Here is a 23599-nt window from a genome sequence, read left to right as displayed (position 1 = left end):
CCCTACAAATAATATTAATTAGAAAGCCAATTATAATTTTTTATTTTTACTTGAGTGAAGTTTATAGTAGTAAACTCTTGTTCTATGGGTTCCAAAAGTGGCCAGTGGGATATAATACTTAAAACTGAGTCCCTCTGGACATTTTCATCAGTCCAAGGAGCAGCAGTTTATATCTCAAATAGAATTGTCCTTTTTAACAGCTAATATTTATGGTACCTTGAAATATAGAATCATAGAAATGTAGTGCTGGAAAGTGCCTAGATATGTTGCCAATATCTTTGGTTTTTAATGAGCTGTAGCTATTGTACTGTGGTTGATACTTAATCTGTTCTGTTTTACCACATGGCATTAATGTTGGCTAGGGTGAGATTGTGTTTTATTTGTGAATAGTATTGAAAGGCAGGATGAAGAGGCTGTGTTTCAGTGGAATTTTTGATGAATTATTTTAATTTTGTTTTGATTAATCAGTTGTAACTTCTCCCCCATGGTATTTGGCCTTTTGGCCACATATTGGTATTATATTTTAAAGTTTTGAGACTCCTTTTGGCAAAATGTTGACATAACTGATATAACCTAAAGAATATTAATTTATCCCCTTACTAATATTATCCCTTGCCAATAATAGTATAGAACTCTTATATTTTTGGTATAAGTTTTTTGGCCACCCTTAGAACTTAAATATAATTAAACTTTTTACTGTCAGCAAAAATTTGCTTTAATACTTAAGAATTTTAAAAAGCATGTCAGGCACTGTGAAGCTTGGCAATCATAGACAATAATGTCTCTGAAAAATTTATTGTACATGTGGACAAATACACTTTGAATAACTCATGTAAAATTGTGACTCAACTGAAGTCATTGTCGAAGCTCCCATTGACTTCAATGAGGCCGGGATTTTACCTGGTTTCTCTAAGCCATATCACTGCTGGAGATGATGAGTGGGATAGAAAGGAGACTTGAATCTACTTCATTAAAAGTGTCTGGGTCACCTGATTTTATGGTCTAACTAAAAGATACCAGCCCTGTCACTGATGCTTTTGTCTCCCTTTGCACTTTCACACCCCATCTTGGTTTTCTTGTACTCTTTCCTCCCCCCAGCTCAAAATATTCAAGCAGTATTGTGCACAAAAATGAGATTACGTTACTTGTCAAAGGTGCAGAATAAATGGTGTATTTTCAGTCTTCAGTGTATTGGAGACCGCAGAACAGAGAGATGTTTACAATCCCACCAGTGAGTTAATTTATAAACAGTTAAAACTGCTAACTTTCTGGTTTGCCGTATTCCAAGAAACATGCAGAGGCAATGGTGCAAAGGAATGCTTTCATGTGATTATTCTACATGTTACGAACTGGTACATCCAATCTTCACTGCAAAGGGCACAGTCAGCTATAAAATTAAGGTTTGAAGAGCAATACATGTTTTTAGTAATTCTTTAGTTTAATGCTCACAACTAGAGCTGGTCAAAATTTTTCCAATGGAACAGTTTACCATCGGAAAATGCTGATTTGACTAAATCTGTGTTTTGAGGGGGATGTATCCATTTTGTCAGAATTTTTTAAACATTTTGTTTTTATAAGTTTGAAATGTTGCACTTCAATTTCATCATTTTGATTTATATATTATATTTATAATGTAAAAGCCAAAACATTTTGACCTTATCAAAATGAAGTAGTATATGTAAAAATCAGAGATTTGACTTTTCATCCCAATACAGGATGAAACCAAATTTTGAAATCTCAGAATTTCCCTCAACTCTAACTTACCTTTTGCATTCCATTCAAGTGAGCTAATGACAATAGATTAGTCAGTTTAACTTTTTGTTGTGTACCATTAGCAGAGTGCTGGAACTTTTCGGTTGCAAACGCTGCAGAAGCATGATTTTAAATTTAAAAAAAATGTTTCGTTGACATTTTATTACTGTCAATATATCACTTAACCTGTTTTTTTCCACTAAAACAGAAATTTGGGCCTATATCAGTTTGATAGCATCACATTAAAATTAGCTTTACAATTCAGTTAGATCATGACCAAGTGCCTAGAAAACTGAGACAGCAGTGCCTATCTAAGGCTGTAAAGATTTACTTGTGTGTGTAACTTGAAGCACAGGAGGCATCCCATTGCATTAACTGGGTCTCTTCACATTCTTAAAGTTAAGTATATGCTTAAGCACTTTGCTGAATTGGGTTCGGTGGTTCACAAACTATCACTAGGTCACTAGTGGTCTGCAGAGAGCAGGCAGGCTAGATGTTTTGGGATTATCATCTACAGATGTTAAACTGCATCAAAAATAGCTAAAGCAATATTCTTTATTAATATGGCTTTTCAGCCTAATTAATTGCTAGAGCTGCCAGTGGGAGGTTATTCAGTGGGGAGGGAGGAGGTGGCCCTGCTATCATGTCTATGAGGGGAGATAGAGCATGAGACATTTATCACACAGAAGAAACTTAATAAAATTCCATTTCTCTGAATTCTATGTGATGCTTTAAGTAATCAAAAACCAAATATGTCTAGAAAGGAACGTGCTGGTAAATCTAAGAGTGCTATGTTAAACACACGCAACAGAATTTACATGCACACAAATCACAGATCAGGCAGTAATTGATGGTCCACTGTATCTGTGGAAAAATGTTGACTAATGAACAATGGCACACTTCAAGTTTTAAATATTAGAAATCCACCCATGGTTGTTCCAGGTGGGCTACGTTTCACTATAGAGCCCTGCAGCAGTTCAAACCACACTCTCTCCTCCTTCTTCAGCTCTGCCATAGCAAAAGTGGTCTCAGAGCTTCCAGTTGACTCCTGAGTACTTGACAGAGTCATTCTGTTCCCATGGCTAAAAACCAGCTGGCCTAGTGCAGGTCCTGCACTAAACTTCACATTGATGACAAACATATAGACACCATTTTGAGGTGCTTTGAAGTAGCCCTGTTCGGGGAAATAGCTGTTACCATAATTAAGGTATGTTTCATTAAATCTCAATGCTTTTATTTCATCCCATTCTTCAGAGAATCCAACGTAGAATGCCACTGATGAATCTAGAACAACACAGGGAGAGGAACAGTTTTAACAATACAGCAACTCTTTCTGTGCTAGCTCCCCACAGGTAGGTAGTGGAATAAAGCTTGTAATTATGATTGCCACATATATATTTGTGTTAACTTACCGTATTAAATGTAAATATTTAAAATAAGATTGTGCTCACAATGGGAATCAAAATGGCTCAACAGTATTATATCTATATCTGCTTCCTTTAGGTCTTAGGAATCATCTCCGTTTGATTTAATGAGGCACCATGTTCTAGTGGGTAGGGCACTGGACTAGTGGGTCACAAGACCTAGGTTCTATTCTTGGCTCTGCTGTGAAACTTTCGGCAAGTCACTTTACCTCTCTGCACCTCTGCTTCCACTCCTACTCTTTGTCTCTGTTTCAACTGTGTGCTCATTGTGTGTTTATACAATGCCTGGCACAGTAAGGCCCCAATCTTGGTTGAGGCTTCTAGGTGTTACTGTAAAACAAATAACTAGATTTTTGCTACCATCAGCATTGCTGAGCCGATCTAGCTACAAGAGCAAGAGAAATGCTGGTCTCCCCCATGAAATCTGTTAATCTGTATGGTATAGAGTAGAAGTACATAAAAAGACCAGAGTTCATGGGGGAGACCAGGAACAGTCAGCATGGATTCACCAAGGGCAAGTTATGCCTGACCAACCTGATTGCCTTCTATAATGAGATAACTGACTCTGTGGACATGGGGAAAGCGGTGGACATAATATATCTTGACTTTAGCAAAGCTTTTGATACAGTCTCCCACAGTATTCTTGCCAGCAAGTTTAAAAAGTATGGATTGGATGAATGGACTATAAGGTGGATAGAAAGCTGGCTAGATCATCAGGTAGTGATCAACGGCTTGATGTCTAGTTGGCACCCAGCATCAAGCGGAGTGCCCCAGGGGTTGGTCCTGGGGCTGGTTTTGTTCAACATCTTCATTAATGATCTGGATGATGGGATGGATGTCATCCACGAACTTGCGGAGAGTGCAACTAAGCTTGGGTGAGAGGTAGATATGCTGGAGGGTAGGGATAGGGTCCAGAGTGACCTAGAGAAATTGGAGGATTGGGCTAAAAGAAATCTGATGAGGTTCAACAAGGACAAGTGCAGAGTCCTGCACTTAAGATGGAAGAATCCCATGTGTTGCTACAGGCTGGGGACCAACTGGCTAAGTGGCAGTTCTGAAGAAAAGGACCTGGGGATTACAGTGGACGAGAAGCTGGATATGTGCCCTTGTTGCCAAGAAAGCTAACAGCGTATTGGGTTGCATTAGTAGGAGCATTGCCAGCAGATCGACGGAAGTGATTATTCCCCTCTATTTGGCACTGGTGAGGCCACATCTGGAGTATTGTGTCCAGTTTTGGGCCCCCCACTGCAGAAAGGATGTGGACAAATTGGAGTCCAGCAGAGGGCAATGAAAATGATTGGGGACTGGGGCACATGTCTTATGAGGAGCGGCTGAGGGAACTCGACTTATTTAATCTGCAGAAGAGAAGAGTGGGGGGGATTTAATAGCAGCCTTCAACTACCTGAAGGGGGGTTCCAAAGAGGATGGAGCTAGGCTGTTCAGTGGTGGCAGATGACAAAACAAGAAGCAATGGTCTCAAGTCGCAGTGGGGGAGGCCTAGATTGGATATGAGGAAAAGCTATTTCACTAGGAGGGTGGTGAAGCACTGGAATGCGTTACCTAGGGAGGTGGTGGAATCTCCGTCCTTAGAGGTTTTTAAGACCCGGCTTGACAAAGCCCTGGCTGAGATGATTTAGTTGGGATTGGCCCTGCTTTGAGCAGGGGGTTGGACTAGATGACTTCCTGAGGTCTCTTCCAACCCTAATCTTCTGTGATTCTATATACATGCAATAGGTGTTTCCATAATTCTAGATAAAATAATGCCAAACCATACATCTTAAAGCAGTGCCTTATTTTAAGTCTTTTCTTGTAAAAGATTATCAAATTAAAGCAGGGAGTTTGTATTACCTTTGTATATGGCAGTGGTGAGACCATTTCTGGAATACAGTCTCCAGTTCTGGTGTCCACACTTTAAAAAGGATGTTTTAAAAAATTGAAAAATATTCAGAAAAGACACAAGAATAATCTGAGGTCTGGAAAACGTGCTTTGCGGTAAAAGACTTCAGAAGTACAATCTCTGTAGTTTATCAAAAAGAAGTTTAAGAAATGACTTGAAGATGGTCTGACTACATAAACAGGGAAAAGATTTCTGATGGTGATCTTTAGTTTAGCAGATAAAGGAATAACAAGATTAAATAGATGGAAGCCGAATTCAGACTGGAAATAAGGTACACATTTTTAACAGTGAGGGTAATTAATCATTAGAATAATTTACCTAGGGATCTGACGGACTCTCCATCAAGATTTGGATGTCTTTTTAAAAGATATACTCTAGCTCAATCAAAAGTTTCTGGTCTTGATTCAGGCACTACTGGGCAAAATTCTATGGTCTATGCTATGCAAAAGGTTAGACTAAATTATCAGAAATGGTCCCTTCTGGGCTCAGTCTATGAATCTATAAAGAAATTCTTCTTACCAGCAGAGGGCACTGCAGTGAGGCATGATAGAAAGGAACTTACAGAATCAGTGCCAAAAGCAGTCAGTAAACAACACATTTTAAGTGACAAGAATCTTAGGTCCCATTCAGAGCTTGTCTACATGGGGAGAAACAGGGAAGTTTTGGTGAATCAACTAGAGGTATGAAATTAAAACACATAAAGTACAGCATATTAAACATATGCTTCCTTTGGACCCAAGCTTTTCCACTTTGCTTACTCAAGTTACCCAATTAAGTTAATGTGCCTGTCCCTGTTAGCAAGATGAACAGGATTTGGCCCTTTCTGTTCCTCCCAAACTCAAATAATGATGGAGACTGAGCCAATGCTTGGAGACCCAGCAGCCTCATCCTGACTCAGAACAAAAAAAAATTTAAGTAATCATCAGCAATTGCAAGCAAAACATGGAGCTTTTAAAATGTTACGGGCCAGTTACCCAGCTGTTGTAAATCTGTAACTCCACTGACTTTATACCAGCCACTTCATACCAGCCACTGACTTTATACCAGCCAAGGAGCCAAATGCAATGTCAAATCTTGGATTGTATTGAGACACTGACCAGCTCCCACACTATATATACCATGCACCTGAAGTGTGCTGTGAGGCTCAGAAACAAGCTACAGCATGGGGAGGGGGAGAACGTACCTTTTTCCAAAAGCTCAGCCACTAGTTTATTTCTTCCATTTATAGTTTGCATGTGTTCTCTGTTCTCAGCAGTCTGTTTCTTGTCTCTCCTTTTTTGCTTCTCATGACCTTTTTGCTGCCTCCTCATCTTTTTGGTCATCATTGACTGAATCTTTGTAATGTCCAGACTTATGTTTGAGGCAACTAATTCTTCACTCCTTCCAAATAGTTTTTGAAAAATCTGTAGATGGTCCTCAAAACTCTGTTTGGTGTTTGCTAAATCTGCCTTCAGAATCTGCACTGAAATGCTGAGTGGTTCCACTAGATTTACTACAGTATGATTGCAGCAGTTATTGTTATCACCTCTCCATGACTGATGCCTCTTAATGTCCATACTTAGATGTTTGATCTCTTTTTTTAGAGTCATGATATCATTATATGCTGGATTATCCACACTGTCATCCCTGGAAGCCTCATGGTTAGGCTCCATATGTTCTACATTGCTGTGTGGGCTCCTGACTTCCTCCAGAGTGTGTTTTGTTTGCTTTTTATGTTCGGGATGTTCAGGGACATTCTGAATATCGTGGTTACTCTCACGACCCATCTCCAGGAAATTAAATCTTTTTGTAAGGGATTCTAAAGTCACATTTTGCTCTTTGAGTTTATCTGAGGTGTGTCTGAGAGCTTCTTGCAGTTGAGCTACTGATGATATTAAGGTGTTAGGGTTTTCTTCAGACAAGACCTCCATAATTTCTGCTCCCAACAAGGCCTCTAGTGCTGTTTCATGCCGCATTGCATCTTCCAAAAGAGAATTGAAAGAACTATTGAGATACTTGATGTGGCCGTGAATTTCCTCATCTTTCTTCTTCAGGAAGCCAATATCTTCTGACAAAATCTTAATCTGTGATTTAAGATGAGACATGCTGTTCATCAGTTGTCTGCTTTGGTCTTGTTGATAACCAAGAGACTGATGGATAGAATGAATAGCCGTGGACAGCTCTTCAATTTCACTCCTCAAGAGATCCTTGGAAGACGTCTCTAGGTGTTGCACTTCCTTTAAGTTTAGCTGGATATTCTCTAGGGAATGGGTGATATTCTTTTGATCTTCTTCCAGTATGTCAATGTCAGAAGATATTTTCTCACAATTGCACTCTCTCATGTACTTCAATAGATCCCAGTGGCTTTCTTGAAGATTTGAGAGGGTATAGTTCAGCTCCAATATCTGTCTTTGCAGAGATTCTTTGTTCTCTTCAATAATAAGTGATTTCTCCATTAAGGCTACTCTAAACTCCTCTGATTCATGTTTTGACCTGGCTTTTAAATCCTTAACCCATTTATCTAAAACAGTAATATCCTCAAAGGCCACATCTGACTCCATGTACAGTTCTTTAAGCTGCTTTGCATGCCCTATCAGGGTCTCATTGAGTTGCCTGATGGATAGCCAGGTAGCTTCATCTTTGTTGCCACAATATAAAGAGAGTTCTGTTAAGTTTCTGTTCAAAGTCTCAAGTTCATCTTCAAGGTTTTCTTTTTCTTGTTTCATGTCTGTCATGCTACTATTCAAAGCTAATAAATGGGACTGCTGTATCTTATGATACCTCTTGAGCTTCATATCAGTATCTGCCTTGATCATGGTGAGATTATAGTGAATGATAGTCTGCTGCATGTGTAGATGATTGCCTATTTCGCTTTTCAGCTGGTCCATTCTCACTACATTTTCTTGAACTTTTGATTCAAACTTAGTTCCTAGCTCCTGGAATTCCTTCTTGGGCACAGTGCTTTCTTGGAATTTCTCTATGCTTTTTTTGTTGGCCTCCACATCCTTGGACAAGTTTCTTACCATGCTGGAGAGGTTCTGTAAGCTTTTATTGAAGCTTGCCCACATTGGGTTAAAATGTTCCCTCAGGAAACTCTCCACATGGGGAAACAACATTTGCTGAAGGAGCCTTTCAGGCAGTTCTGTAACACAGAATTAAATTGTACAACACACAATCTAAGAAAAATATTCCTATAAAACTAAAAGGGAAAATTTAAATGACATTTTGGGAAAATAAACCTTTCCAGGCTGGGACCAGATTTGGACAAGTACCTCCAGGTCACTGGCTAAGTGTTTTTCTGTGGTGACTGCCACAATATTCCCCCAAAATCTAAACTTTCCTTTAAAAGAGAATTAAGCTTGTAATACTTATATCTAAGGCTGTGAGTCTGTCACAGAGGTCAAGGATTCTGTGACTTTCTCAGACCTCCACGACTTTTGCAGTGGCTAGTGCAGCTGACTGGAAGCAGCTCAGGCAGCCCCATGGCCAGCTGCACTGACCACTGCAGGGGCAGTCTTGGGCCAGTGTCCCACCCTTCCCCCCGCAGCAGCAGGATTTTGGGAGTAGGAGGGGGCTCAGGGCTGGGGCAGGAGCTTGGGGTGAGGGTTATGCATGGCACTTATGTCGGGGGGCTCCCTGAAAGTGGCACCATGTCCCACTTGGGGTGGGGGCAGTGTGCGGATCCCCCTGGCTGTGCCTCCACCTAGGAGTCGAGGGACATGTCAGTGCTTCCGGGGAACCATGTGGACCTGGGTAGGGAGCTTGCTTGCCCTACCAATCCTGACCCCCAGTACCAAGTGGGAGTCCCTGACCACCCTCCCCCTCAGAGCATTCGCAGCACCCCTGGCTAACCCCTACCCGAGAGCACCCTAGTTTTAGTTAGGGGTATATAGTACAAGTCATGGACAGGTCACGGACCGTGAATTTTTGTTTACTGCCCATGACTTTTACTAAAAATACCTGTGACTAAAACATAGCCTTACTTATGGTTGGAAAAATAATCTTCTCATTTAAACTGAGCATAAGTCAATACAGTGTTGTCTTTCTGAGCCTGCAGCCACTTTGAAACAATAGCTCTGAGAAGTGTGAAGTGCCCCTGTTCATCTAAGAAGCATGTTAACTCTGAATTTATGATGATAATTTCTCAACTGGCCATTTTAGCAATGCCCCCACAAGTTACTATGTGTATCCCACAATTCCATAATGCCTTCCCCTCTGATACTTACCATGCAACTATATCAAATACAAAATTATACAATACACTGAAATCTGAAAATTTAGGGACAGAATAACCTAAAATGACTTTAATAACAAACACAAAGGGATACTCAAACTTAAATATTACACTGGGCCTAGGCAGCATCTGCAAAGTTACCTATAACGGTATGTGATATCTTCTCTGTACTTGATGGTAACCAACTCAAACACTGATCCTTTCTCATTAAGGAACCAGGTTCTCAGAACCCATGGTTCACTAGTAGGCCAAATTCAGCAGTGAAAAGTAAGTATGGAGTACAGGCTGGTTTGGAGAATTCAGACACTCACTCTTATGTAACTTCCACCAATCTTGAATTCAGTATAATGTGTGTGCAATGGCTGTGCAAAAACTTACACAGTAAAGGGAGGAAGGTGAAGGGCACAACGGGAAAAGAAATTAACAAGTAAATGTAAGGATCCTGCTTTCTCTTACACAGTGAATTGCTTTTCCTGATACTCATTCTTCAGCCATTGTGGCATGTAAATTACATTAAGTTATGCCAAATAAATTCAATTTAAACTATGCTATGGTTTACACCCACTTTACACCCCAATTTGTCACAGGGTAATTTGACTCAGCGACTTCCAGGGGAATTGCTCTCATTTACCCCATATTTGGATTTGGCTCACTCTAAGCAAGTCCATTTTTTAATCAGAGGTGTGATTGCAGCATATGTAGATATACCTTTATATATAGATATATAGTATACCTTTTTAGTGACCTTTGATCTAACTAGCACAAGTACCATTAGCAATGAAACTGTGGACAAACCTGCCCGGGACATTGGGTCTGTACTCAAGCATCTAGTCTGTGCCGCCAAAACTTCACTGCTATAGTTTGAGATAGTTCAATCAAAGCTAACACAAGTATGTCTCCACATGCTGCAGTCATATCTCTGGAGTGCAGATACACCCTAAAAATTGAAGTAAAGCCCTACAGAATACCAGGTTCTAGTTTTTAGATTTTCTTTCTGGTATATATGAATCTACAATGCCAGCTTGAACACTGATGTATCTGTGCCAATCCTCTCACCAGATTTACTCAGGTTCAGTTTTAACGTCATGGTGGTAATGTTGTTTTCAAGTAGATTCTGTAAATCTCCGGCTGACTGATGAATATCATTCTGAAGATCTTCCAGAAGTCCCTTATGATGCTGAATAGTTTTCATCATTTCTTTTGCCTGCAGTGATGTCAACACTAATTGCAAAATGAAAGAAAGTGATCAGCCACACAATATCCAGCAATCAACAGTGTGAAAAGTGCACCCTAACCGGGTGCAGGCTCTGTACCAACTCCTGTATTCCTTACTCACTGAGTAAAGATTTAATTCATCCTTGAGTCTTCCAGTGACTCTATAAACAAAAGGCTTTTGGGGACATGACATATAAGCTCACGTAAACGTGTAGTCCCAGTTATTTCAATGGGCGTATTATAATGACAGCCCTCCGCCACACCATAAGCATCTCTTGCAGAATAAGAGCTTTCAAGTCAGTTGCCTAAGGTTACAACTACACTGCAGCTGGACGATGTGATTCCCAGCTCAGGAAGATGTATATGGTCAAGCTAGCACACTAAAATAACAGTATGGCCACAGCTTCACAGGCAGCAGCTCAATCTAGGTACCCATGCTATCACAGCCATGCTGCTATTTTAACATACTAGTTCAAGCAGGGATAGCGTATGTATGTCTATCCAAGCTGGGAATCACACCACTTAACTGCAGTGCCAGATGTACTCTAAAAGGAAAGCAAAGTTGGTCTACCTACAAATCACACATAATTGGAGAGCTGGTTGGGAATTTTTTGACAAAAAACAGTTTTTAATTGGGAATGTTTCTCAGGTCCAAGATAGAATTTCTGGTCAAAACTGGAGGGCGGGGGGAAGAGAATAGAAGAGCTGCTTGGCCAGGATTTGAACCTGGGTCTTCCACATCCTAGCTTAGAACCCTAACCATCAGGCTACTGGCTATTCAAGGATGGGAGTGGGGAGGTTTTTTCCCAAAAAATATCAAAAGGTCTTTGTTTCATCCCACTGCAGAACAGGAACTTTTTTTAAATCGTGAAAATTTTCATGGGAGGGGAGAAAATATTTTCAATCCAGCTCTATTTGACTTCACCTTCATTAAAAATATTTTATACTCTCAACTCTCCTTGCAGCAGCTATTTATGCAAGCTGAGCTCAGTGTCGGAGAGAGGACAGTGCCTTCCAAGGCTGTAACATTGCCCTAAAGCTAGCTGTTAGGAGATATTTAATAGCACTTAAAAACTGCACCATTTCCCAGAGGCACAAGGAACCAGTACATGTGGTCAGACTGACAGGACAGAGTACTGAGGTAGGGCTCTACAGCACTAAGTCCATAGTAATGCCAACAGAGCCTTGGGCAGGTCTCTTTTATTAATGACTAAAATACCATTTTGATGGGTTGTTTTTCTGATAAGTATTCTGAGCGATAGGTTTCCACTTCTTGACAATGGTAGAATTCACCTTGGAGGATGAGCAATTTCATGTTAAAATCCCCAAAACAGTGAAAGAATTAACTGTTTGTATTAGTTGGTAATCTCATCTCATTTGATACAAAGTTGTAGAATGGTTACTTTAATTTCCCTGGGTATTCTTGTATTACAAGTCAGTCTAGGGCAGCCAGAGACCAAAAAGACCGTTAGCACTTCAGGACAGGTATGTAGGAGGGATAGCTCAATGGTTTGAGCATTGGCCTGCTAAACCCAGGGTTGTGAGTTCAATCCTTGAGGGGGCCATTTGGGATCTGGGGCAAAAATTGGGGATTGGTCCTGCTTTGAGCAGGGGGTTGGACTAGATGACCTCCTGAGGTCCCTTCCAACCCTGATATTCTATGATTTGTACAGCACCAAAGTCTATGGGAGCTGCCTGGTGTTCAGTACATTTTAAAAAAGCAGGCTACTTATTTAGGTGCCTACCTATTGGCAAAGGTGTCTAACGGGGTACCCAATTTTGAAAATCTGGGTCACTTTGTCTCAAGCTTGGCAGGATCCTGTGTCAAACTTACAGGCTCACAAAAAGGGATTCCCTTACACTGAAGGGACGGGGAGCATCTTATACTGAACAAACGATCTCTTCTTCCATGATCATTTGTAGAAATGTTATACAGGGTTAACACAAACAAGATGTATACACTTAAAGAATTCTCACCAACTGAAGGGGAAAGGCTTTCCCAAAGCAAGCAAATTCACTATATAGACAGCTATTGTCCACACAGAGCATGTATACAGCTGCTGAAAAGTCCTTCCTCTCATTGTATACATCTGTTTTTATGAGATTAAAGAGATGAAGTGAAGCAGTGAGTTAAGTTCAGGAACATACTTTTGCTTGAGAATGCTTCTCCATCTTCCAGTCCTTCTGTATGATTAGCTGGCAGTGGAACAAAATTGGGATCTGCAATTGAGATTTGATAAATTGCATATTAATGGCACAGCCTGTTTTCCCCCTTCTGTAAGTTGTTTCACACAAGTCAACTACTCAAAACAGAAAGGATCTCTTTTCATTTTATACATATAGAAGCTGACCTTCAGCTGGTGTAAATTATGACAGCACTGTTAAAGGCAATGAAGCTTTGTCAATTTACATGTTAAGGATCTGCCCCTTGTTTTCTGTGTTAATTAAATTCCACCTCTACCATGAAGCATTCCAGATATTAAACTATTCTGTCTACCTACTTGCCCAGTTACTGCACTCATCTTTGTAATATCACACGTCAGTCTGTATTGCTTTTTAATTGCTTGTACATTTAAATCCCATCCCAACCACACCCATATGAATGAAGACTCCAAGGTCAGACCTTTGGATTACAAGTTCCTCAGGGCAGTGAATCTTTTCCTGGACTGGAACAGTTACCTATTTTACAGTGCCACAAGCTTATAGCATTGCTTAAATAATAATAAAACCTCAGTGGATCTATTCTATTCATGATTTATTGACCTTTAAGAAATGAGCTAGGAAGGACTGTACACGGTTAACATTTAGTTCAAAAGCTTAGGTTGAAAATTGGACCTGCCTTATACATTTTAACAGTTTTGGAGGGAATGTCTGTGTGTTCTACATATATTTAAAATGTTTAAATCCCTACAAATTACTAGTATTTTTGTGGCTTCCACCAAATCTCTGCAAATTCCTTTTTATGACTACAGTTAACTAAAAATCCCTGCACAGTGTTGCTATCAGCTGTGACAGACCCAGACCAGTGGGGTACAGGAGTCTGGTAAAAGGCAAATATACTGGCTACTGATGAATAGTTTTCTGTTGCCTGAGTGACCAGAGCAGGGGTTCTCCTAGAGGAATCAGGAACCTGCTAGAACCAATTAAGACAGGCAAGCTAATTAAGACACCTGAAGCCAATTAAGAACTTACTAGAATCAATTATGCCAGGCAGGCTAATCAGGAATCCTGGTTTAAAAAGGACCTCTCATCAGTTAGTTGGGGAAGGGGACATGCAAGGAGCAGGAAGTGAGAAGGCATGCTGCTGGAGGACTGAGGAGTACAAGTGTGATCAGGCTTCAGGAGGAAGATCCTGCAGTGAGGATAAAGAAGGTGCTGGGGGAACGCCATGGGGAAGTAGCCCAGGGAGTTGTAGCTGTCATGCAGCTGATACAGGGGATACTGTAGACAGCTGCTATCCACAGGGCCCTGGGCTGGAACCCGGTGTAGAGGGCGGACCCGGGTTCCCCCCACCCCCCCAACTCCTGATCAGACACAGGAGGAGTTGACCTGGTCTGTGAGAAACACCAGAAGGGAAGGTCTAATTTGGAAAGGGATCTGGCCTGTCCCCGACCCACTAGGTGGGACACAGAGACTGCAGGGATTGTTTTCCGTTTCCCCCATGCTGGCCAGTGATGAGGTTAGCTGAGTGAACGGCAGGTTTGAGCCTCTAGCAGAAATGGCCAAACTGAGAGCTGCCGTGAATCTCTGAGGCAAGCAAATCTGCCAAAAAAAAAAAAAGCAGGATCCACCAAGGCAGAGGAGGAACTTTGTCACACTGGTGCCAGAAGTGGGATCTGGTGCACCACGTGACAGAAGAAGGAGGGTGTTTAGAAAAAAAAAAAAAAAGGCATCCGCAACTGTCTGAAAAGACCTACCCCAAGAAAAGAAACCCTTCGAACAGGTGAGGGCGTCTCCCGCTTTAACGCCAGACCAGAAGAATGAGGTGTCTGAGATGATCTTCTGGAACCAAGATGTGTTCTCGACAAAACTGGGTCGAACAACTGAGACATATCACCACATCGTCACGAACCCTGGGGTCAGAATAACAATGAGGCCCTACCAGGTGCCAGTAGCCAAAAGAGAGGAAATAAAAGCAGAAGTAAAAAAAATGCTGGAGTTGGGGATCAGTGAAGAATCCCACAGTCAGTGGTCCAGCCCAATCATGTTAGTGCCCAAACCTGATGGCACCACAAGGTTTTGCAATGACTTCCAGCGGCTAAACGAAGTATCCCAGTTCAATGCGTACCCCATACCTTGCATAGATAAACTAGTAGACTGTATGGGCAATGCCCGGTACTTGACAAAGGGGTACTGGCAGATTCCCCTTGCTGAAGAAGCAAAAGAAAAGACTGCGTTCTCTACACCAGAAAGTCTTTTCCAATATACTGTCCTTCCTTTTGGACTACATGGGGCCCCAGCTACCTTCCAGCACCTCGAGGACAAGCTATTACGCCCCCAGAATCATTATGCTGCTGCCTACCTGGATGATGTGTTTCAGAGTAACAGCCGTGTTAGTCTGTATTCACAAAAAGAAAAGGAGTACTTGTGGCACCTTAGAGACTAACCAATTTATTTGAGCATAAGCTTTCGTGAGCTACAGCTCACTTCATCGGATGCATACTGTGGAAATATGCATCCGATGAAGTGAGCTGTAGCTCACAAAAGCTTATGCTCAGATAAATTGGTTAGTCTCTAAGGTGCCACTGGATGATGTGGTCATTCATACCCCAGACTGGGAAACCCACCTAGAGAAGGTGGAAGCAGTCCTCGATACCTTCAGGAGAGCTGGCCTTACAGCAAACCCTGCCAAGCGCGCCATAGGGTTTACAGGGGCCAAATATTTTGGCTACATTGTGGGAAAAGGTCTGGTAAAACCCAACTGAATAAGTTAGAGGCCATCCAAAATTGGCCCCGACCAAGTCGCAAGAAACAAGTCCGGGCATTCCTAGGTGTGGTGGAGTATTACCGACTATTTATCCCACACTTTCCCACAAGGGCAAGCCCTCTGACAGACCTAGTGAAGGCCCGTGGACCTGATCTGGTGAGATGGTCTGACGCAGCAGAGAGAGCATTCACAGACCTACGGACTGCCCTCTGCAGTAACCCCATACTGATAGCCCCAGATTTCACCAAGGAATTTATCCTGCAGATGGATGCATCAGAAGTAGGGTTGCGGGCTGTCCTACCACAGATGGTCAGGGAGGAGGAACACTCAATTCTCTACCTCAGTAGGAAACTCCTTCCAAGGGAACAAAAATATGCAGTGGTGGAGAGAGAGTGCCTTGCTGTAAAATGGGCCATGGAAACATTGCGCTACTACCTACTTGGGGGCAGATTTGTCCTCGTGACCGACCATGCCCCTCTTCAATGGATGCAGCGGAATAAGGAGAAGCACGCAAGGGTGACCAGGTGGTTCTTATCCCTCCAACCTTTCCAGTTCCATGTGCAACACGGAGCAGGGAGCCATCACAGCAACGCTGATGGCTTGTCACATGTGCACTGTCTGGCATCCCAAGCTTCCCAACCCCTTGGTGTTGAGCAGGGGGGAGGGATATCTGACAGACCCAGACCAGTGGGGTACAGGAGTCTGGTAGAAGGCAAATATACTGGCCACTGGATGAAGAGTTTTCTGTTCCCTGCGTGACCAGAGCAGGGGCTGCCCTAGAGGAGTCAAGAACCTGCTAGAACCAATTAAGACAGACAAGCTAATTAAGACACCTGGAACCAATTAAGAACTTACTAGAATCAATTATGCCAGGCAGGCTAATCAGGACACCTGGTTTAAAAAGGACCTCCCATCAGTTAGTGGCAGGGGTGCGCAAGGAGCAGGGAGTGAGAAGGTGTGCTGCTGGAGGAGTGAAGAGTTCAAGCATGACCAGGCTTCAGGAGGAAGATCCTGCAGTGAGGATAAAGAAGGTGCTGGGGGAAGACCATGGGGAAGTAGCCCAGGGAGTTGTAGCTGTCATGCAGCTGATACAGGAGACATTGTAGACAGCTGCTATCCACAGGGCCCTGGGCTGGAACCCGGTGTAGAGGGTGGGCCCGGGTTCCCCCCACCCCCACAACTCCTGATCGGACACAGGACGAGTTGACCTGGTCTGTGAGAAGCACCAGAAGGGAAGGTCTAATTTGGAAAGGGATCTGGCCTGTCCCCGACCCACTAGGTGGGACACAGAGACTGCAGGGATTGTTCTCTGTTTCCCCCATGCTGGCCAGTGATGCGGTTAGCTGAGTAAATGGCAGGTTTGAGCCTCTAGCAGAAGTGGCCAGACTGAGGGCTGCCATGAACCTCTGAGGCAAGCATATCCGCCAAAAAAAAAAAAAAAAATGCAGGACGCACCAAGGCAGAGGAGGAACTTTGTCACATAGCCATAATACTGTTGTGCAAATGGGAAATTAAAGAGAGGGTAGCTGTGTTTAATCTCTTCTCTGTAATGCTCATTTACCAAACAAAATGCACTACATTTGATGGTATTTCTTCTAACAGTATAAATGTAAGAATGGCCAGTAGTATTATATGTTTCAAAATCTGCAGTGCTTTACAGAGGGCTAGATCTGCCCTCCAAAAAAAAAAAAAAATGCCAACTCCACAAAGGGAAAAAGAAACTCCATTTTAAATTACAGAATAGATGGACAAGTGAGTGAGATAAGGATTCACCTTCCGAGACTTGTTCTCACTGTGGCCTCCTTAATTACAAAGAGAAGTTGTCTAATAATAATAATAATTAATATTGTAGCTTCTTGCTCCTTTTCTGAGCATGATCAACAAGCATTTTTGTATGCAGTGTTGTTGTAGCCATCTTGGTCCCAGGATATTAGCGACTAGGTGGGTGAGGTAATATTACCTAATCCACAATGCATTACTGTGTCAACCAGGCAGCTGTCAGTTTCCCCTATTTTGTGGAGGGCAGTGAGTATAGGATCCACTAATTTTATTTGGAATTGAATACATCATGATCTCTCTAGTAACTGATCTGCTGCTGTAAACTGACCTAGTCACCAGCCTTCACTTGGAATTTAGTCCTGGCAGGGTAGACTGCTGTAGGCTCAACTGAGGTAGAAATGTGGCAAACAGACCTTTCATCATGTGTGATGAGCATGACAGCAGGCTTCTAGATGACTGTTTGCAGCCATTTGGCTACTAATAATGTCAAACTAGCAGCAGATTAGGGGAATAGAAGTCCTGAGAAGATGAGCCATGTTAGTGGCCTCACATCTTAGATGTGTAACAGTCTTTTAAAAAAAATATAGAAATCTAAAACGGAATGAAAGCCTTAACAGAAGGTCTAATGCAGAAAATAAAGTCCTGTTGCTCAGCTTAGATCTCTTGTTCCTAAGGGTATGTCTACACTATGAAATTAGGTCGATTTTATAGAAGTCGATTTTTAGAAACCAATTTTATACAGTCGATTGTGTATGTCCACACTAAGCGCATAAGGTCTGCAGAGTGCGTCCTCACTACCGTGGCTAGCATCGACTTACAGAGGGGTGCACTGTGGGTAGCTATCCCACAGTTCCCGCAGTGTCCGCTGCCCATTGGAATTCTGGGTTAAGTTCCCAATGCCTGGTGGGGCAAAAACATTGTCACAGGTGGTTTTGGGTAAATGTCGTCAGGCCCCCCTCCCTTCCTCCATGAAAGCAATGGCAGACAATCGTTTCACACCTTTTTTCCTTGGTTACCTATGCAGACGCCATACCACAGCAAGCACGGAGCCCGCTCAGCTCACCGTCACCGTACATCTCCTGGGTGCTGCTGGCAGACGTGGTACTGCATTGCTTCCCAGCAGCAGCTCCTTTCCTTCGCAGCAGACAGTGCAGTAGGACTGATAGCCGTCGTATGTCTCCTGGGTGCTCCTGGCAGACCTCGATGAGGTTGATCAGGGGTGCCTGGACAAACATCGCTATTCTATGTGCACCAAATGGGAGCCAGAGACTCCAGGTCATTCTCTTCTTTAAGTTTCATCTCATGGAGATTCAGTCCTGCCTGCAATATCATGCACACTGGAGGCTTCTGCCTCAGGCTGCTCTCCCAGCCAGCAGCACTGCGTGGTCGCACCTACCCCAGCCTACCCTTGCTCCCATGGCTCATGAAGCCTGGACAGTAGTAAGCGGGAGACATTTATGGCGGGGTGGGAGGTTAAGGCAAATAGCCTGGCATCTGATTTTGAGCACCCAGACACCAGGGTGATTAGAAGAGCACAGCAAGGTGCATTGCATATCAGAGAGGCTTTGAAAACCAGTTTCATGACTGGCCAGGCTTCGGTGTGACAGTTGTGTGTGTTTCTCCTTGATGCAAACCCGCCCCCTTTGTTGATTTTAATTCCCTGTAAGCCAACCACCCTCCCCCCTTTGAAATAAAGTAACTATTGTTTTGAAACCATGCATTCTTTCTTTATTAATTTAAAAAAGAGAGATAATGGACAAAGTAGCCCGGGTGGGGTGGGAGAGGAAGGAAGGACAAGGCCACATTGCTTATTGTAGCCACACTAAAAATCAAACTGTTTGAATGACAGCCTTCTATTGCTTGGGCCATCCTCTGCAGTAGAGTAGCTGGGTGCTCGGAGCCTCCCTCTCCGCATTCTTGGGTGTCTGGGTGAGGAGGCTATGGAACATGGGGAGGAGGGTAGGCAGTTATACAGTCGATGCAGCGGGGGTCTGTGCTCTTGTTGGCTTTCCTGAAGCTCCAACAGATGCTTCATGTCCGTTTGCTCCCCCATTAGCCTCAGCATCGCGTCCTGCCTCCACTCTTTGCGCTCACTTAATTCTTTTCTGGCCTCTGCCACTGAATGCCTCCATGCATCAAGCTGTGCCCTGTCAGTGTGGGAGGACTGCATGAGCTCGGAAAACATGTCATCGCAAGTGCGTTTTTTTCACTTTCTAATCTGTGATAACCTGAGGAACAGAGATGATACGGGGAGCATAGAAACATTCTACGCTCTACCATTCTGAGGGGACTGCATGGTCATCTGTGCTGCTGAGTGCTGGTGAGTTCGCCACGCTGACCAAACAGGAAATGAAATTCAAAAGTTTCTGGGGCTTTTCCTGCGTACCTGGCTAGTGCATCAGAGTTCAAAGTGCTGTCCAGAGCTGTCACAATGGAGCACTCTGGGATAACTCCTGGAGGCCAATACCATCAATTTGTGTCTGAACTACCCCAAATTCGACCCAGCAAGGTCGATTTTAGCGCTACTCCCCTTGTTGGGGAGCACAGAAGTCGATTTTAAGAGCCCTTCAGGTCGGCAGAACAGGGTTGGTTGCGTGGACACAGTCATTTTTAAATCGGCCTAACGTGGCTAAATTCGACCTAACCCCATAGTGTAGACCAGGTCTTATTATTTAAAAAAGAGAAGTTCTCCCTGCCCCTCCAAAACCCACCATGATTGGTGTCTAGTCTTAATTCTCACATTCACTTTTGAACTTTCCTTACCACGGTGTTCACAGTTCTCGCCAATATAACCAGGGCAGCATTTCCAGTGCAAAGAGTTTAAAACCTTCTGCTTCACACGATATACTGGCTTCAAAGTTGCCCTATACCTGGAAAATGAAAAACATGACACTAGGGACCTGATCCTCAACTGGTATAAATCTCCACCAGCTGAGAATATGGTCCTATATTGTACTAGATGGCTAGTACAAAAAATTAAGAAATCAAATAACAACAACATGCATCCATGCTGCTCAACAGAGCATTCTGACAGTAGTGAGAGTGCTCTTTTCCACCTCCATGAACTGTGATTTGATTTTCATATTTTTTTTTTAAGTAAACCCCTCGCCACAGGCCTCTTGCAAAAAAAGAAGTATCATTGTGATAGTTATAAAGGAGTCCAGTGTTAGCAACTGAATGTTAGTTTCCGTAGTGTCTTGCAAATGTAAAGCCAGTCACACTCAGAGGTGGAGATTACCATTTGTTAATTCGCAGAGCTCCAACAACTTGTTCCACTCTGTACAGTAGAACCTCAGAGTTAGGAATAGGGTGACCAGACAGCAAGTGTGAAGAATCGGGACAGGAGGTGGGGGAGAATAGGAGCCTATATAAGAAAAAGACCCAAAAATTGGGACTGTCCCATAAAATAGGGACATCTGGTCACCCTAGTTAGGAACACCTCAGGAATGAAGGTTGTTCATAACTCTCAAATGTTTGTAACTGTGAACAAAACATTATGGCTGTTCTTTCAAAAGTTTACAACTGAACATTGATTTAATACAGCTTTGAAACTTTACTATGCAGAAGAAAAATGCTGCTTTCCCTTAATTTTTTTTAGTAGTTTACATTTAACACAATACTGTATTTGCCTTTCTTCCTCCCCCCCCCCCCCCCCCGCCCATCTCTGCTACTGCCTGATTGTGTACTACAAATGAGGTGTGTGGTTGACTGGTCAGTTTGTAACTCTGGTGTTTGTAACTCTGAAGTTCTACTGTAATTGCTTCCACAAGTGTTGGAGTTGGACTAAATTCCAGAAGTGTTGTGGTCTCCTATATGGTGGCCTTAACGGGACCCACAATTGCAGTTTTTGTTATTGGTGTATCTATCAGAAACACCACTGAAGGGTTATACGTTCAGGTCCAAATTTCACTCAAAATCAAAATGCCAACTGGAATATCTTGTGACTTTTAAAAACAAATCATAATAGAAACTAATTTAAACAGACATTCTACTGCCGTTTGCAGCACAACGCTAGTACCAGAGAAAATTTAAAACTGGCTTGAAACAGGCTATAAACAAACACAAAATTGGACAGTCTACTTTCATTGTTCAGAGCAATGGACAAATTAATGCATGAATAACTTACAAATAAGATTTTTTTTAAAATGTAATAAATTAATAACATGGGTGAGAATGTGTGGGTGGATATTAAGTGTATTATTTTTAACCAGAAAGTCTCTCTTTCAGCCAGTGTTTCCCCAAACACTGTCAAATGTACCAGTATTGGTACCTCAAGCTCTTGCCACTGTTCCTTGCACAGACATCATCTTCTCAGGAAATAGTACCCAATGCAATCTTAGGATCTAAACCTGCAGACACTTACACTGTGCTTAATTTTATGCATTGTGAGTAGTCTTATTGAAGACAATGGAGACATATTGCATAGAAATACGCATGTGTAAGAGTTTGCCATTAAGGATCAGGGTCTTAATGATCTCTGACTTCAGCCTTTCTTATCTGTGACTTCAGCCTTTCTTTGAATGTGTTTAAGCACAGATCAGTTCAGAATGCCTCAGTTCAGTTAGTGACTCCCTTAGTAGAGGACTCTTCCCTCAATTAATGATGCCTAAGCTATATTCAGATTACACACAAGCACATATGATTTAGGAGTACAAGTCCCAATTGGGTTTGAATGGGACTTGTGCTTCTACGGGTATGTCTTCTCTGCAAAACAAAGTACATTCTTAACCTGTGTTAGCTAACACAAGTTGAAATAGTAGTGAACACAAGGCAACTTGGCTTTTAATTTCAGTTAACAGCTTGTGTGAAAGCCTATAGAGGAGCCTGCGGTTGAATTCGAGCTGCTAGCCTGAGTTAAATGCTGAGTTGCCAAGTCTTCACTGTTACTTTAACACACATTGGCAAACCCAAGTTAAGAACACACTTTCTTTTGCAGTGAATACGTACGTTAAGTCACTTAAGAACTTTTGAAAATCTCACCCTGAATACGTAAAAGAAGAAGGTTTAGCTGCCTCCACTGGTTTTACTGAAGCCAACAAAGAAGCAGATAATGGGAACATTAAAAAAATATTCCCTGGGTTCTCTAATTTTGAGGTATATAAAAAGGCAGGATGTTGGGGCTGCTTGTTTTATTTTACTGTAACACATTCTCCTAACCCATCACGTTGACCCTTTCACCCTTCTCTTTGATCCTTCCACTGGCTTCCAACCCTTTGCTATCACATCAAACAAACTGCTTTTTTCATTTTCAAGACCCTTCATGGTCAAACTATCAACTGTTGATGCTCACTGCCAGTTGGCCTATGATGCAAGCCCCCACTGCCAACTTTTTCAATTTTCAAACAAACACCTTCATGCTTTCTCCTGTGCAGCCCCTCATGCTTGGGAGGCACTCTCTGTAAACACTGGCAAAGCTACCTCATTGCCCTCCATTCAAACCCCTCCTCAAAACTCTCATTTCTGTGACTAGTACAAAAAACTTGACAATGAGGAGGCTTCTGGTGTGCAGAGACTGGCCAATATTGCCTCACTGTTTACTTGAGCTCTGCCATCTGTCTATACCCAACTGTTGCCTCTTGACTGATACTTGTAAGTTCCTTGGGACAGGCCCATCTCTTTGTTTTGTGTTTGTACAGTGCCTAACGCAGCATGGTCCTGGACACTACCATAATACAAATAATAATACCACTAAGGATACTTACATGATTTTCTGGCAGTCTGGGGCTCCATTTGAACAAGGCTGCTGTGATTTAATCACATATTTCTCTTTCTTGCAGGCAGCTGTGTATGTCACCAGCTGGGACTTCATGAAGGAACACCAATGCCTGGGAGAGGAAAGCACAGAGAAGGAACTTGAAAGGAAAGATTTCAAAAATCCCTGTTGATAACAGCAATGCAAAGGAAGTGTGCCATTCAGAGGGGCCTCCTTTTCAAGCTGAAAGATGACAAGGGCCGGCTCTAGTCATCAGCAGAACAAGCAGGTGCTTGGGGCGGCACATTTCTAGGGGCGACATTCCGGCGCCGGCCCTGCCACCCCTAGAAATGTGTCCCCGCCGCCCCAGCTCTGCCTCTGCCTGCTCGCCTGAGCGCCCCGCAGCCGCTGCTCTGCTTCTCCCCCCTCCCTCCCAGGCTTGCTGCGCACGAAACAGCTGTTTGGCGCGGCAAGCCTGAGGCTGGAGGGAGGAGAAGCCGGGCGGTGGCGCACGCCAGGGAGGGAGCGGATGTGAGCTGGGGTGGGGAGCGGTTCCTCTACCCCCTCCCCTCCGCTTGCTCCCCTGAACGCACTGCCTCTCCCTCGCCTGAGAGAGAGGGAGGGGGAAGAAGCGGAGCAGGCGGAGCGGAGGTGAGCTACGGCGAGGGGGAGCCGCAGGAAGCAGTGGGGGAAATGCTGC

The 23599-nt window shown here is 43.0% G+C and overlaps 1 protein-coding gene across 1 annotated transcript in view; it reads right to left on the bottom strand.

Moving 5' to 3' along the window:
- Positions 1-1678: 1678 nt before the first annotated feature.
- The window catches only part of MMRN2 (multimerin 2), a 45448-nt gene continuing 23527 nt past the window's right edge, over positions 1679-23599 (bottom strand). Inside the window, exons 2-7 of the mRNA XM_073353333.2 lie at positions 22910-23032; positions 19971-20077; positions 12650-12721; positions 10343-10507; positions 6257-8194; positions 1679-3036 (exon numbers count right to left, since the gene is read on the bottom strand). Of these exons, the coding sequence (XP_073209434.1) occupies positions 2654-3036; positions 6257-8194; positions 10343-10507; positions 12650-12721; positions 19971-20077; positions 22910-23032 (2788 nt within the window). The 3' untranslated portion in view covers positions 1679-2653. The remainder of the gene's footprint in view (positions 3037-6256; positions 8195-10342; positions 10508-12649; positions 12722-19970; positions 20078-22909; positions 23033-23599) is intronic.

The sequence above is a fragment of the Lepidochelys kempii genome, chromosome 7 (assembly GCF_965140285.1).
Source record: "Lepidochelys kempii isolate rLepKem1 chromosome 7, rLepKem1.hap1, whole genome shotgun sequence".
In the NCBI taxonomy this organism is placed as follows: Eukaryota; Metazoa; Chordata; order Testudines; family Cheloniidae; genus Lepidochelys; species Lepidochelys kempii.
Note: the sequence above shows the minus strand (reverse complement) of the source record. Positions and strands in the feature narration are given on the sequence as shown.